The sequence below is a fragment of the Cibotium barometz genome, chromosome 11 (genome assembly GCF_041138505.1).
Source record: "Cibotium barometz isolate CiBa-2024 chromosome 11, ASM4113850v1, whole genome shotgun sequence".
Classification (NCBI taxonomy): domain Eukaryota; kingdom Viridiplantae; phylum Streptophyta; class Polypodiopsida; order Cyatheales; family Cibotiaceae; genus Cibotium; species Cibotium barometz.
This window is the reverse complement of record NC_141056.1, coordinates 42,413,470-42,427,326: the sequence shown is the minus strand read 5'-3', so window position 1 is coordinate 42,427,326 and position 13,857 is coordinate 42,413,470. Positions and strand designations below refer to the sequence as shown.

General features: G+C 47.5%; 1 protein-coding gene across 6 annotated transcripts in view; it reads left to right on the top strand.

The window, feature by feature from the left end:
- The first annotated feature begins 1,371 nt into the window (after nt 1–1,371).
- The window catches only part of LOC147634188 (calcium-dependent protein kinase 1-like), a 33,875-nt gene continuing 21,389 nt past the window's right edge, over nt 1,372–13,857 (top strand). For 2 of the 6 annotated variants that reach the window (XM_086805341.1, XM_086805343.1), the window contains exons 1-6: nt 1,380–1,570; nt 1,657–2,406; nt 2,701–2,844; nt 2,938–3,090; nt 3,191–3,306; nt 3,398–3,565. In XM_086805341.1, coding sequence (XP_086661467.1) covers nt 1,698–2,406; nt 2,701–2,844; nt 2,938–3,090; nt 3,191–3,306; nt 3,398–3,565 — 1,290 coding nt within the window. In that variant the 5' untranslated portion in view covers nt 1,380–1,570; nt 1,657–1,697. The other 4 variants (XM_086805342.1, XM_086805340.1, XM_086805338.1 and 1 more) reach the window with 3 other exon arrangements.

The following is a 13,857-nucleotide window of genomic DNA, read 5'->3' as shown; positions in this document are numbered from 1 at the left end:
TGGCTGTGCTCCAAAAAATCTATAGAGAAGTTTTATAAACTTGGATTTAAAAAAAATGCTCGAAATGTGCCTGCCTTTGCTTGTCTATGCATGTTATTGCATAGATAAAATCAACATGGTTGTGCTCCAAAAAATCTAGAGAAGTTCTATAAACTTGGATTTTAAAAAAATGCTCGAAATGTGCTTGTCTTTGCTTGTCTCTATGCATGTTACTCAGTTAGTCTACAAGTTATGCAACATCTTGTATTCTCTCTCAAGAAAGCACACATGCACACACACACATAGAGAGAGAGAGAGAGAGAGAGAGAGAGAGAGAGAGAGAGAGAGAGAGAGAGAGAGAGAGAGCATCTACTTGTTACATGTAACAACATGTACTTGTTGGATCTCTTTAAGCCAATAGTAGGTGTATACATTAGGAGAAGAAAACAACATCGAGGTGAAAGAATATGATTTAGGGAAGCTTTTTTTGTAAACATAAAACATAATCCTAGGGAAGACATTAGACAACTGAGGTGATTGTCTTTATAAGGATGGCTACACTATTTTTATTACAAGCTAATAGGTGGTTGTGCTAAAGTTGCTGGAGGTTTTAAATATCTTTCAACCTTAGTCTTCATCCAGTAATTTTATATTTACAATATCCTTGCTTTTTAATAGGATGGGGAGTTTTTTTCTCAGATAATGCCACCTACTTAAACAAAAATTTTTAAAAGAAAAATTGATTTAAACTCAACCTTGTCTCCATAAAAATTGATATTTATAATGTTTTAGTTATAAATTGACATATCTGGAGATTTAATCAAGGAGAATTGGTTACATTTTTGCCTTGTATTTTTTTGATTGGTTGGGAAAAGAGTTTTTTTTTATAATAGCACTAGAGGATCTCCTTTACATGTAATAAGTCAAACTGTGAGAGTGAAGAGGTGGGTGGAAAGCAGATGATACAAACATGTTTCAAATGCCCCTTTGCAAAAGAGTGTCCTGCTTTATAATGTTTTTATCTTCAACAATAACTTTACTCACACAAAGTGACTTGCAATCATTTTCACTAGTCGTCACTTCAGAAAAATACAAAAACTATACTGAAGTTCATGAAATCCATGACATTCACTTGTGTGGTAGGACAATCTTAGCCTTTCAAAACACAACAATGAGAAAAAAACGTGAGAGTGAACGATCGAGATTGATTCATGTTGGACGAATTACGAAAACGATCCACGATCCACCCTCCACTATACCGCACAAATGAAAGGAGACAAGAAGAGAAGGGGGATGCTGATTACTTTACTTACTTCCTAAAGAGGTGAAGAATTAAGGCATCTAGAGGGCCAAGGGGGTTTGATATACAAAGGGGTGAGAGTCATGCATATCATCATAACTCTAGATAATGTAGACCTTGTCTACTTTCCTACGTCCATCAAACTCTTCTTTTTCCGAAAGCAAGCCGATCGGCCAGCAGCTTTCTACGCGGCTTCGGCTATGTCGTCGGCCTGCTGAAGTCCATCTTCTGGCGCTTCATCTCCTACCCTCCTCAGCAAAGGCGATTTTGAGCCTTCAAAATCGGAAGTAGGTCAGACATTTCCATCTATTTATATCGCTCAATTTTTCTCTCCCTTGGGCGATATCGATTTGCATCAATTTTGCTCTCCTGTGCAGCTCCGGGCATAATCCGCTGCAGCAAGCTTTATCTATCCCCGATGGGCAGTTGTGTGAGCCGTAGCAGCTCAACCGACAATAAGACATCCGACCTCAACGGTCAGGATCACGCCCACACCCATGCCTACGTCCATGGAACTGGATCCAACACTGAACAGCCCATCTCCCAGCCTGTAGCGCCAGTGCAGTCCCACCATGCTCCTCCTCCTCCCAAGCAGCAGAAGCCCCCATCCTTCAGCATGGGCAATGTGCTCAACCGCCCCATGGAGGATGTGCGTGCAACCTACACCATGGGCAGGGAACTTGGGCGAGGTCAGTTTGGCGTCACACACCTCTGCACCCACAAAGTCACAGGAGAGCTTTTCGCCTGCAAATCCATCGCCAAACGTAAATTGACAAACAAAGACGACATCGAGGACGTGCGCAGAGAGGTCCAGATCATGCATCACCTTACCGGCCAGCCAAACATCGTGGAGCTTAAGGGTGCTTACGAGGACAAGTACTCTGTACATCTGGTAATGGAGCTTTGTGCTGGCGGTGAGCTTTTTGACCGCATCATTGCCAAGGGGAAATACACTGAACGTGCTGCAGCTGCGTTGTTTAGGACCATTGTGCAAGTCATTCAAACATGCCATTCTCTCGGTGTCATGCACCGGGACCTCAAACCTGAGAATTTCCTCTTTCTTGGCAAGGATGAGGATTCTCCTCTCAAGACCACAGATTTTGGGCTTTCTGTGTTTTTCAAGCCAGGTTAGAACTTACTCTTAACTACAAAAAAGGCCAGTGCACATGCATGTAGGGGTTGAGGGCTGCCATTATCGTCTGGATTTTCCACCATGCCCTGGACTTTTCACGTCTCCTCCTACAACCATATCTCAACCTATATGTGTTGGATAAAACCAAGCTATGGATCATAAGCACCATCCACATCATGGTAGATTTGGACCTGCCAAGACCACATGTGGCACCATAGGAAATGTTACACCAACTGTTTTGGTTGTTTGAAGGTTCTATATGTTTTTCTGAAGCATATCCTTTGTGCAGGGGACATTTTCAGAGACATTGTTGGGAGTGCATATTATGTTGCTCCCGAAGTTCTTCGTCGCCATTATGGTCCAGAAGCAGATTTATGGAGTGCTGGAGTCTTACTTTACATTCTTCTTAGTGGTGTCCCTCCATTTTGGGCAGGTATGGCTAACAGCAAAGCTAAGGCTTGTGAAAACAATGTGACCCTTTCAAAGGTTCTATTGCTGATAGTTTAATGGGACTCCACTTCTGCAGAGACAGAACAAGGCATCTTCAATGAAATCTTGGAGGGTTCTATTGACTTCACAAGTGACCCATGGCCATCTATTTCATCTGGAGCCAAGGACCTTGTGAAAAAGATGCTGAAGAAAGATACAAAGGAGCGGCTAACAGCTCATGCAGTACTTAGTAAGTTTTCACTTTGATGGGTGGGTTAACAAGTCATAGAGTGCTAGAATTACACTGGTGTTGCTGGTCCAATGCATGATTATTGTTGGTTTTCCTACAGGCCACCCTTGGATTCGAGTGGATGGTGAAGCTCCAGATAAACCACTTGATAGTGCTGTATTGTCAAGGATGAAACAGTTTAGAGCAATGAATAAGCTCAAGAAACTTGCTCTCAAGGTGTGGTGCTTTCTGTTGTACTTTGGGTGTATGGATTGTATATTTATGAGATTTAGCATTCAACAAGGTCTGTTGCATTGTACGTTTTCAGGTGATAGCTGAGAGTTTATCTGAGGAGGAGATAACCGGATTGAAGGAGATGTTTAAAAGTATGGACACTGATAATAGTGGGACAATCACATTCGAAGAGCTCAAGGCAGGTCTAGCAAAGCAAGGAGCTAACCTTGCAGAATCAGAGGTTCGCCAATTGATGGAGGCCGTAAGTATCTTCCAATGATAGCCTGTTTCTTTTCAAAGTGCACAATGTTATTTTTTGGGTTTTGTTTTGCATTACTTGCAAGGTCCAACACTTCACATTGCTTAATTGGACAATATTTTCTTTTCTTTTCTTTTCTTGGAAGCTCATTGCTCTTCTTCTTTAATCTTCAAAGCACCTTTAAAAGGTGTGTTTTGCACTAATCGTGCTTTTAAGGAGGTTTATTTGATTGAGCAGTGAGCATCCTCTTCATCGAACCAAAAGTCAGGATGAGTGGGGCTTAAAGAACTATCTTTTGCCTTACGAAAATTATCAGATTATCTTTTTACCTTCCTTTTTACATCCTTGGCATGGATTGGCTATGGGGTATGGTTATTATGGGTAATGCAAGGTGTAGCATGACTTGGCAGTGGTCTACATAGAGAGTTAGCTAATAATTCCATAAAAGCTAGGATAATGATAACACGTCCCGCCCTTGCCCGCCTGCCTCCTCCCCCTTTTGCGCCCCCCGCCCCCCTTTCGCGCCCGCCTGCCCGCCTACCCCCGCCCTCCTTTCGCGCCCTTCTCTCCCCTTTTTGCCCCCCCCCCCTCACGCCCTTCCTGCCCCCTATCGCGCCCTTCCCGCTGCCCGCTGCCGCTCCATCCTCGCTTCCCCTTGCCTTCCCCCCTCCCTTTTTCTCTCCTTTGTCATCCGCCCCTCCCCCCCTCGCTTTCGGTCTTTCCCTCCCCGTTCCGGGCTTCCCCCCGTTTTCGTGCAGCTTGGTTCTTGCAGGACCCTCCGTCTCCGCTTCGCCCTTGACTTAGCTTCAGACTCTGATGGAGGCCCCTCCCGCCTCACCTCAGAGGGACTCTTCCGCCGCCCCCTCGCCCGCCCCTGAGGATACCCCCATCAGGCTTTCTCTTTCGCCAGAAGAGGAAGCGAGCCTCGCCGCAAAGGTGGAACGCCTCCAGGTACATTCCACCATCTGCCGTATAGTTGGCACCTGCCTCAGCAGAGGGGAGAGCCGGGATCTTCTCAAGGCCCGCCTTCTTGCAGATGTGGGCAAGATCCTGGACGTTCAGTTACTAGGCCGCGGACACTACCAGATTGAGTTCAAGACAGCCCAGAGCGTGGCCCAGGTCCTAGCCATGAGTCCCCTTGACATCAGGGGCGCTCGGGCCTTCTTCAGACATTGGCAGCATGGTTTCGACCCAGCAGTGGCCGAGTAGGGAGAGCGCCTATTCCATGTCACAGTTTGCTTTCCTGGACTTCGCCGCGAGTACCTTCCGCTCCTTTCCAGGAGATCAGTCCATCAGGGATGCCCTCTCGCTCCGTTCCTTTTTCTTTTCAGCTGATCAGGAACTTTCTTTGGTCTGAGCGGGATGGCCAGCCGGCCCGGGCTAAGGTTGCTTGGGCAGTTATTACTCTTCCGCTGGCCCAGGGGGGCTTGGGCATTATAGATCGAGCTGATCAGAGTAGAGCCTTGTTGGAGAATCTTATTGTTCGGGGGCTGCTTCCAGGCGCTGAGCCTTGGAAGGAGCTTCTTTTTCAGCGGGCTGCAGGCTAGAGCTCCCCCAGTAGGGGGCACTTGGGCACCAGAGATACGGTGGATCTTCACAGAGATGAGGAGGACAGGCCTCAGTAGAGGATGGGAGGACAGATTTGCCTTGAGTATCCTGCGAGCTTGGGAGTTGCTGAGACCGGGGCTTTCTCAGAGACCTCCCACTTGTGAGGAGGAGCAGGCCAGACAGCCGCTCATCTGGAGCCCCGCGGTACGCACAGAGCAGGAGGGGCGGGCCAGACAGCCGCTCATTCTCGGCCTCATCTAGCTTGGGGACCATTGGCGACAAGCCCAGCACGCAGTTTTTGAGATTGGCAGGTCTTTTGCAGTCTCCCGGAGGAGATCCAGGCGGAGAGGCTGAGTCATTTCAAAGGGGGGCTGATTATGAGGGATGACATTCAGGAGGCTCTCACTGAGGAGTGGTTCACGCCTTTTGAGTCAGCGGCCCCACGGTGGATGGGAGCCTTTACACAGTTGGAGATCCTGATTGCTGTCAGAGCTTGCACTGAGGATGGTAGATGTCTCTACTATGAGATACAGGATGAGGGTAGACTTCGAGACTGGAGGCGGAGTCGCCTTTGGTTGCAGAGTGCATCTTTCAAAGGATACGGGTAGTGGCCGCCGCTTCTCGGAAGTGGCATATTGATCCAGACCCTGCAGATGTGGACTCTGATTGGTGCATATGGGCATATGCTGCGCGGCATATGCTGCGCGTCCCTTGGCCCGGCTCCAGTGGGACCCCGGCGAGTACGAGTGGCATGATCCTTATGCGTCCCCCGAGGCCACAGAGATCACCTTTTTCCAATACACTGTTCGGTTGGGGAGCCATATTTTGACTGCGAGGAGGACGGTCTCTCCAGCTGCGGATATCAAGACTACCTACTTGAATCGTGATTTGCATGAGGAGGTTTCTGTATCTCAACCTCGTAGCTTTGTTCAAAAGGGGTACTAGTCTAAAGTATGCAGGTGAAAAAAATCTTTATATGGCCTTAAGCAAGCTCCCAGAGCATGGTATGAGAAGTGTCACAACCCTGTGTTTTTCTCTGGACAAGATGCAGATGTGCACGGGGACATGGTGGACAGTGTGAATGGCATCAGGTTGGAGTCAAAAAGGGAGCCCATGTGTGGATAACCCCATGTGTGAAAGGGGGCAAAGAGATTTTAGCTTAAAAGGTTTAAAAACCTTTAAAAGTCATTATAAAGCCCTTCATTAAAGAAAACGTGGCCCATAAGCTATTTTGGGGCCACGTGTGAGCTTTTTGGTAAAAGAGGGGCTGTTGGGCAGAAAAAGAAGGAGGCGCCTATCTCTCTGGAGGAAGTGTGTGCTTTTTCGCTGAGGAGGGCTGGTCGCTTGAAGATGCATGTTGGCTGCGCATGGAAGGGCCTGTGCAGGTACAGTGTACGGCTGCTGTGCAGGTACAGTCCACGTGGCAGCGTACGGCTGCTGTGCAGGTACAGTCCACGTGGCAGATCTGGTTGTGCAGGTACAGGCGTGTACAGGTTGCTGGTACAGGCAGCGCAGGCAAGTACGACAGCAGGTACCATACTGTATGACTGCTGGTACAGTAGACTGCTTGTGGGCTGGACTGCAGGTTCAGGTGGGCTGCGTGGAGGAGAAGACAGTCGTGCAGGGGCTGAATAGAGCGTAGATCTCTTCCCTTTCCTGGTGAAAAGCTGGCGCAAAGAGACTGTCTACATGGACTCCACGTGGATGGACTGCAGAGGTGCTGGACTGTACGGGGCATGAGAGTTTCTCTTGGAAAGAGGGGGTTGCAGGAGAAACAGGGGCGTACATGTGGGGACAGCCAGTATTGTTTTCTCTCTCTTTCTCTCTCTCTCTCTCCCTCTGCTGAAGAGTAGACAAGGGTTGGTTTGTCTTGACACAAAGGTGGACAGAGGCTGGATATTCATGAACATAGACATCATGTTGATGGCGTTCATCTGATGGAATTTTCAGCTTCTCTTTGTTTTGGGTTCGGGACTGTTTTGGGACAGTTTATGGACTGTTTATGGGCTGTTTTTGCTTGGCTGCAAATTCAGCTATGTGCTTGGGTTTTTGGCTGCAAGTACAGGTCTTTTGGTTATGTTTCTTGGCATGGGAGTGATGCAAGCTCGCATGGCTGCGTGCTCATGGAGCAGATTGTTTTCTTCCTGCTAGAAAGGAACAGTGGGACCTACAGTTATGGGCATCTCTATGTTGCCAGATGTTTCATGAGGGAACAGGTAACTAGATGTATGGAAACAGGACAGAAGTTTCAAAAGGGAAACAGGCCTAAGGGTTTCATGTGGAAACAGGTCGTAGGTTTTCTCGAAGAGATATGTTTTTGGGTTTCTCTAGGAGATAGGTCACATGCAGGCAGAAGGTACAGGAATGGACACATGTATGGTACAGCCTTGCTACTGATAGGACAGGGGACAGGGAATCCATGACAGAGATGGATAGTACCCTTGGAAGGTAGAGAGGGTTTGTACAGGTGTGTCAACTGTATGGTATGCTGTGCTGTGATGCGAGTTCTCTTTTGAGAGACAGTTTGGGAGTCTGTGTTGTGGTGCAGAAGCACTGGATGTGTCAGGGTGTGATGCTGTTCATAGTGTGAGAGGCTATGGATGGTTGTGGCAGCCTTGATCATGGGAGAAAGCTTCTGTATGTAGGCTCAATGTGAGAAGAGTCTTTCAATGTGAACAATGGCTGGTGGACTTGTTTGTGGATGCCGTGTGGACAAGAAGCCAGATGCAGGTTCTTTGCAGACTTCAGGAGTTCTACTGGGACGGCTGAGTTTCCAGCCTTATATTGTAATCAAAGCTCTTTTAATTAATTAAAGAAATACCGCAAGGGGCGCCACTGCGATTGGGGCCAATCAGTGTCCGTGTACTATTTGCAGGAGCACTCTAGCTCCCCCTGTTTGTTTTCCTTTTCTAGGTCCTCAATGGTGTTGAAGTGTTTTATGTGCGAGTGTTTGTTTCACCGCCCTTTGTTTTCTGAAGGCCGGTTTACAAGGTTCCGTTGCCGGGACACATCGTCGACTTTCTCAAGGAGGCGAGTCCGTGGTTGCTTTGGTCGGGACCATCGCCAACTTTCCTAAGGGAGCGAGCTAGTGGTTGTCTCATGAGAGTCACATCAAAAGCTTCAACATGAGGAAAGTGAAAAGGAAGTGCAGGACACAGTACAGGATTTTTTGTCTTTGCCTATTTGAGGTGAAGAGCAAGAGTTGAAGATGAAGCTCAGGAGAAAAGACACCAAGGACAAGAAGTAGTCGGCCAGGAACAAGAAGCAGCTGAAGTGTTATGGTGCAGGAGATGCGTTGAAGGCTATGGCTTTCGACAGTTTGTCACCGGTGGTATCTTCATAGAGGCTTCATGGGTTCGGAAGATAGTTTCTTTCTATGTTTAGCAGTGGTGATCTACTATGCTTCATCGAGGACTTGTGCTTACCACTTGGGTGGAGTGCAAGCAGGTTTTGGGTGCCTGAGGATGTATCAGATGAGGCTCAGATGGAAGTGGAGGAACTTGACGAGGTTCTTATTCCTGAGCATATACTGGCACTTAAGGAAAGAAAGGTACAGGGTAAGGTTTCCCGTCGCTATCCTGTGAAGTTCAAGAGCTGTTCACTGATGGATACGAACTGGATGGAGGAGGTTCACTGATGGATGCGAAGTGGATGGAGGAGGGTGACTTAGCAGATTCACCTCAGGAGTTGCAGCTTTATCTTGATGCCTATGAGTTGGAGTCGACTCTTGTTACGGCTCATTCAGGTTCAGCAGAGCATGGGTCTGGAGCATTGCTTGATGCTCAAGAGGGGGGTAGCACCTCCGCTCCCTTGTTACAGACAGGCTCAGTTATCATCTAGGAGTCGCTTGGTGACATCTTTGTATTCACCCGAAGGTACTGAGGCTGACAGTACATCTGCTTATGGGACTTCTATGATATTGTGTTCTAGACACATGAGATGATGGTTGAGTATGGTTCACAGTCGCGCGCACCTGGAACTCTAACTGCAACTATGGATAACGCTACGGGGGGCATAAGTCTTGCGAGCAGTCCTAGAGTTGGTTTGGTTCATGGAAATATGGATCGAACTCTGTTTGTGCATGTATGCATACACTTTGTGAGGTAGAGGTATTCTTGTATTCTGGTGCCATTGGATCCTGGTATCATTGCGAATACATTGGGAAATACTCTGCATTGTGTCATGTGCTGCATGTATGTTGGTATAATACATCAAGTGCTTTATTATGTTCATGGATGCACCATTGGGTGTAACTCCTGCGGGATGGCCATGAGACATATGTGGGAAAGTACTTAGTGGATGTAGTGTTTGGATGCATTGAGTGCTTGCATATGCTCATGTTGTACCATCAGTCGTGGGTCCTGCGGGATGCCCATGGGCGTAAGGCTTGTGAGCAGCCCTTAGACTGTTACTTTGGAGTAGGTAGAGCATTTTGAGGAGCATATTGTTTGCGAATGCATATGTGTGTCATATGTAGAATGATGCATGGTTTTGTTTTTGGCTAACACAGTTAACGTGTTTCCATTTGGTTTTAGACTTTTGCTGTAGGTTCTGAAGGAACAAGCAAGAGGACAGTGTGGCTTATTGTGCAAGATGATTATTTTATCATCCAGATGCATTGAAAGGCCATTGTTTGGGGTGTCTTTGCTCAGGAGATGCTTTACTGTGCCATTGAGTGCAATCGAGGATGCTTGCCATTTTTCAAAAAGGGGGGTATGTCACGACCCTGTGTTTTTCTCTGGACAAGATGCAGATGTGCACGGGGACATGGTGGACAGTGTGAATGGCATCAGGTTGGAGTCAAAAAGGGAGCCCATGTGTGGATAACCCCATGTGTGAAAGGGGGCAAAGAGATTTTAGCTTAAAAGGTTTAAAAACCTTTAAAAGTCATTATAAAGCCCTTCATTAAAGAAAACGTGGCCCATAAGCTATTTTGGGGCCACGTGTGAGCTTTTTGGTAAAAGAGGGGCTGTTGGCCAGAAAAAGGAGGAGGCGCCTATCTCTCTGGAGGAAGTGTGTGCTTTTTCGTTGAGGAGGGCTGGTCGCCTGAAGATGCATGTTGGCTGCGCATGGAAGGGCCTGTGCAGGTACAGTGTACGGCTGCTGTGCAGGTACAGTCCACGTGGCAGATCTGGTTGTGCAGGTACAGGCGTGTACAGGTTGCTGGTACAGGCAGCGCAGGCAAGTACGACAGCAGGTACCATACTGTATGACTGCTGGTACAGTAGACTGCTTGTGGGCTGGACTGCAGGTTCAGGTGGTGTCATGGCCCTGTGAAAATGGAACAGTACAAGTGTGGGCATGGTGGTTGCAGAGTCAGAATATTTTATGATTCACATGGGGGGTGCCCGGACAGTGTTTAAGATGTGTGGACATCCCTAGGTGTGAAGGGGGGAACTAGAAACATTAATTTTTAATGTTTATTGGAGTTTGCCCCTAGGCCTTAGTGGCCCTAGGAACTTATTAAGTTGGGGCCCTAGGGATTAAATTGGGGAGGAGTTTTCTCTCTCTTCCCTTTTTGGGGAATCGTGTAGCAAAAGGAGAACTCCCTCATGCGCTTGAGAACAATCGTGGAAAAGCAAGAGAAGGAGGCGGCTGCTGAAGATCAGTTGGGTTGCTGTTTTTCTGAGTGGAACCAGCCGTACAGCACTGTACGGCCAGAACTGGACACTCTCTCTCTCTCTCTCTTTCTCCTCTGTTGCTGGCGGCGCACAGGACAGCTGCTGGAAACTCTGCGCAGGAAACCTGTACAGGCTGTACAGACTGTGTTACAGCCCATACCCTACTGTACGACTGCCGTACAGTGTACGGGCAGTCAGATACAGCACGTACAGGTGCAGGCGGCGCTTTTCTGGGTGCTGGACAGACCTGTGTATGCTGATTCAGGCTGGTACAGAAGTGGACAGCAGGCTGTTTATGCTAGTACAACGCCTGGCACGTATCCCGAGGCGGTACAGACGGGTACTGTGCTGATTTTCAGATCTGTACTTTTCAAGGACAGCATAGGAGTGAGCATCAGGAGGAGGATACAGGCAAGAGCAAGCACACGTGTGAAGTAGGATTGTGGATTCAAGTGCCTGCAGGCACAGATTGGTGCTGTTGCTTCCTCCAGTGTTGTTTCACGAGCTGAACTTGGTAAGCCTTAACTCTGTTCATCTATCTCTCTTTCTATTGCTTGATGTCTGCTACAGGTAGGTGTTATCTGGCTCCTTGTGAGAGGAGGAGTATGGCAGATTGACAAGAGATTAAGACAGGGATTGAACAGCACATGTATGTTTGAGCTGAGAAGATGTATCATGCTCTTGAGTTATGCCAGATGTATGCCCATGGCTGGCCTGCTTTGTGAACTTGGCTGATCAGAGGGAGGCACAGTGTGTTGCTTGAGGACACAGATCTGTGTGCATAGATCCTCTGTGCTGAGAAGGATTTGTGGGCAGTCAGATTGGACTTACAGGTGTAAACTCTTGGCTGGTCTTTGTGTTGTACTCAGCCATACATATTATTTTAATTGAATAAAGAAATACCGCAAGGGGCGCCAAGCTTTGGGGCCAACAGGTGTCGCTGTGTTTTCAGATTTGGGCACTCTAGCCCCAATCTGTGTTTTGTTTATCTTCTAGACTACAAGTGGACGGGTGATTGCTCCTACCGCACTCTGGTTTCCTATCAGAGGCCGGTTTCAAGGTTCCGTCCCCGGGACCAATCATCAACTTTCTGAAGGGGGTGAGCTCGTGGTTGTTTTGGAGAAAGCCATCGCTGAAAATTCAGCAAACATGTCTGATACAGAGGAAGAGTACTTCTATCAAGAAGAAGAAGAGCAAGAGACTTCTCCTGAAAGAGATGTATCTGAGGATATTTTTGCAGGAGAACAGGCTGCAGATGTTGAGCCTTATGAGGATGTAACACAGCCAGAAGATGTGCATGGTAAAGAGGATGATGATGCTCGGTTCAAAGATCGCTTGGCTAGTGTTATGGATACTTTTATGCAGCTCACACAGAGTGAGAGATTTGCTGAATTTTTGAGATCTCGCTCAGAGCCCCAGAAAAAGAAGAAGAAGGTTCGTTCAAAGAATCTTTCTCAGGGTCATAGTGGTACCACTCCACAGGATCCATCTCCTGCCCAGTTTCCGAACATGCAGCATGCTTTTGGTGCTAACCCACAGAGTTCCTTCTATGGACAGCCACCTATTCCTCAGCAGAATATGCATCCAGGTTATTTTGGTGGTGGCTCGGTGTTTCAATCCATGACTGGGGGTTATCCTCAGGGAGGCATGGGTATGTATGGGCCTTTTGGAGCCAATTTTCAGCCTGGCATGCAAGGGAATATGTATGGTGGTATGCAGTCCGGTATGCAAGGAAATGTGTTTGGAAGCATGCAACCTGGGATGCAAGGCAATATGTTTGGTGGCATGCAGCCAGGTATGCAGCATGGAATGTATGGAAACATGGCTGGGATGTATGGTATGCCTGGTGTTGGAATGGGAAATGTTGACCCAATGATGGGTATGAATGTTGGGGGCAGCAATCTCACAAAACCACTTCCATATGATAATCTAACGCCTATGGGAAAGGCGAAGGATTACAAGGAAGGGGGAGCTGCAGTGAAGTTTGACACTTTCAGTGGGGCCAAGGATAAATTGAAGGCACTTACCTTTTTACAGCAGTTTGATGCTGCTTTTTCTGGTGGGAATTACACAGAGTCCTCAAAGGTGAGGAAAGCTGCCACTTTTCTCAAGGGCAATGCTTTGCAGTGGTGGTCTACTCTTCTTTTGCAGGGCATAGCACCCACTACATGGGTCCAATTCAAACAGGTTTTCTCTTCCGTTTGGCTCACATCTACATTTGAGGTGGATGTTATGACCGCATGGCACAAGCTGGATGCTTCAAAGTGTGATAGTTTGGAGGATTATAACAAGAAGTTTTGGGAAGCTCTACTCCCAGTGACTTCTTATCGTGCCGTGCCATTATCTGAGCAGGTTGAGAAGTATTGTTGTGGGCTGCCCAAGGAGGTACGAGATTATTGTATAAAGACAAGAGTAACGAACATGTCACAGATGATTGAGAATGCTATGACAGCTAATGCGTTACTCACAGGTGGTTCATCTGGGTTTAAAGGCAGTAAGAAATTGAGCAAGAAAGCTGAAAAATTTGGGCATGCTTCTCGTGATGCTAAAGGGTCTACAGAGACAAAGTATAAGAAGTTGCCAATGCCCAAGAGGACTTCTGAGGAAAGACAGGCTTTGAGAGATGCTCAAAAGTGTTTTTACTGTACTGAAGAGGGGCATATGTCATTCAATTGTCCCAAGAGAACGTCCAAAAAGGACCCTGACAATAAAGGAGAGCCCAAGCCAAAGAAACCAAAGCCTTCTGCAGGCTTAGTTCCTGATCTTGTGGGGGAGCAGCTAAGTGGTGAAGCATCAGAGTTGTGCAGGGCATGGGGCAAAGTGAGAGATCAGAATGCTTTGATCTTCTTTGACACAGGTGCTAGAGCCAACTTCATTTCACCAGATTTGGCTGGCCGATTGGGGATTCGCGCAGAGGAGATGGGGCCGCTACATGAGGCAAATATGGCTTGTCCAGGGTATGCAGAACCCGTTACTCCTATCATTAGGAAGCTTCGGCTTCATTTGCAGGGTTATGTGGACAGCGAGGAGTTCTTCATCATGCCTTTGGATGGCTGTGATGTTTTGTTGGGGATGCCATGGTGCCACAGGGTACATGCGGTGGTGGATACTTACAATAGGAGAATT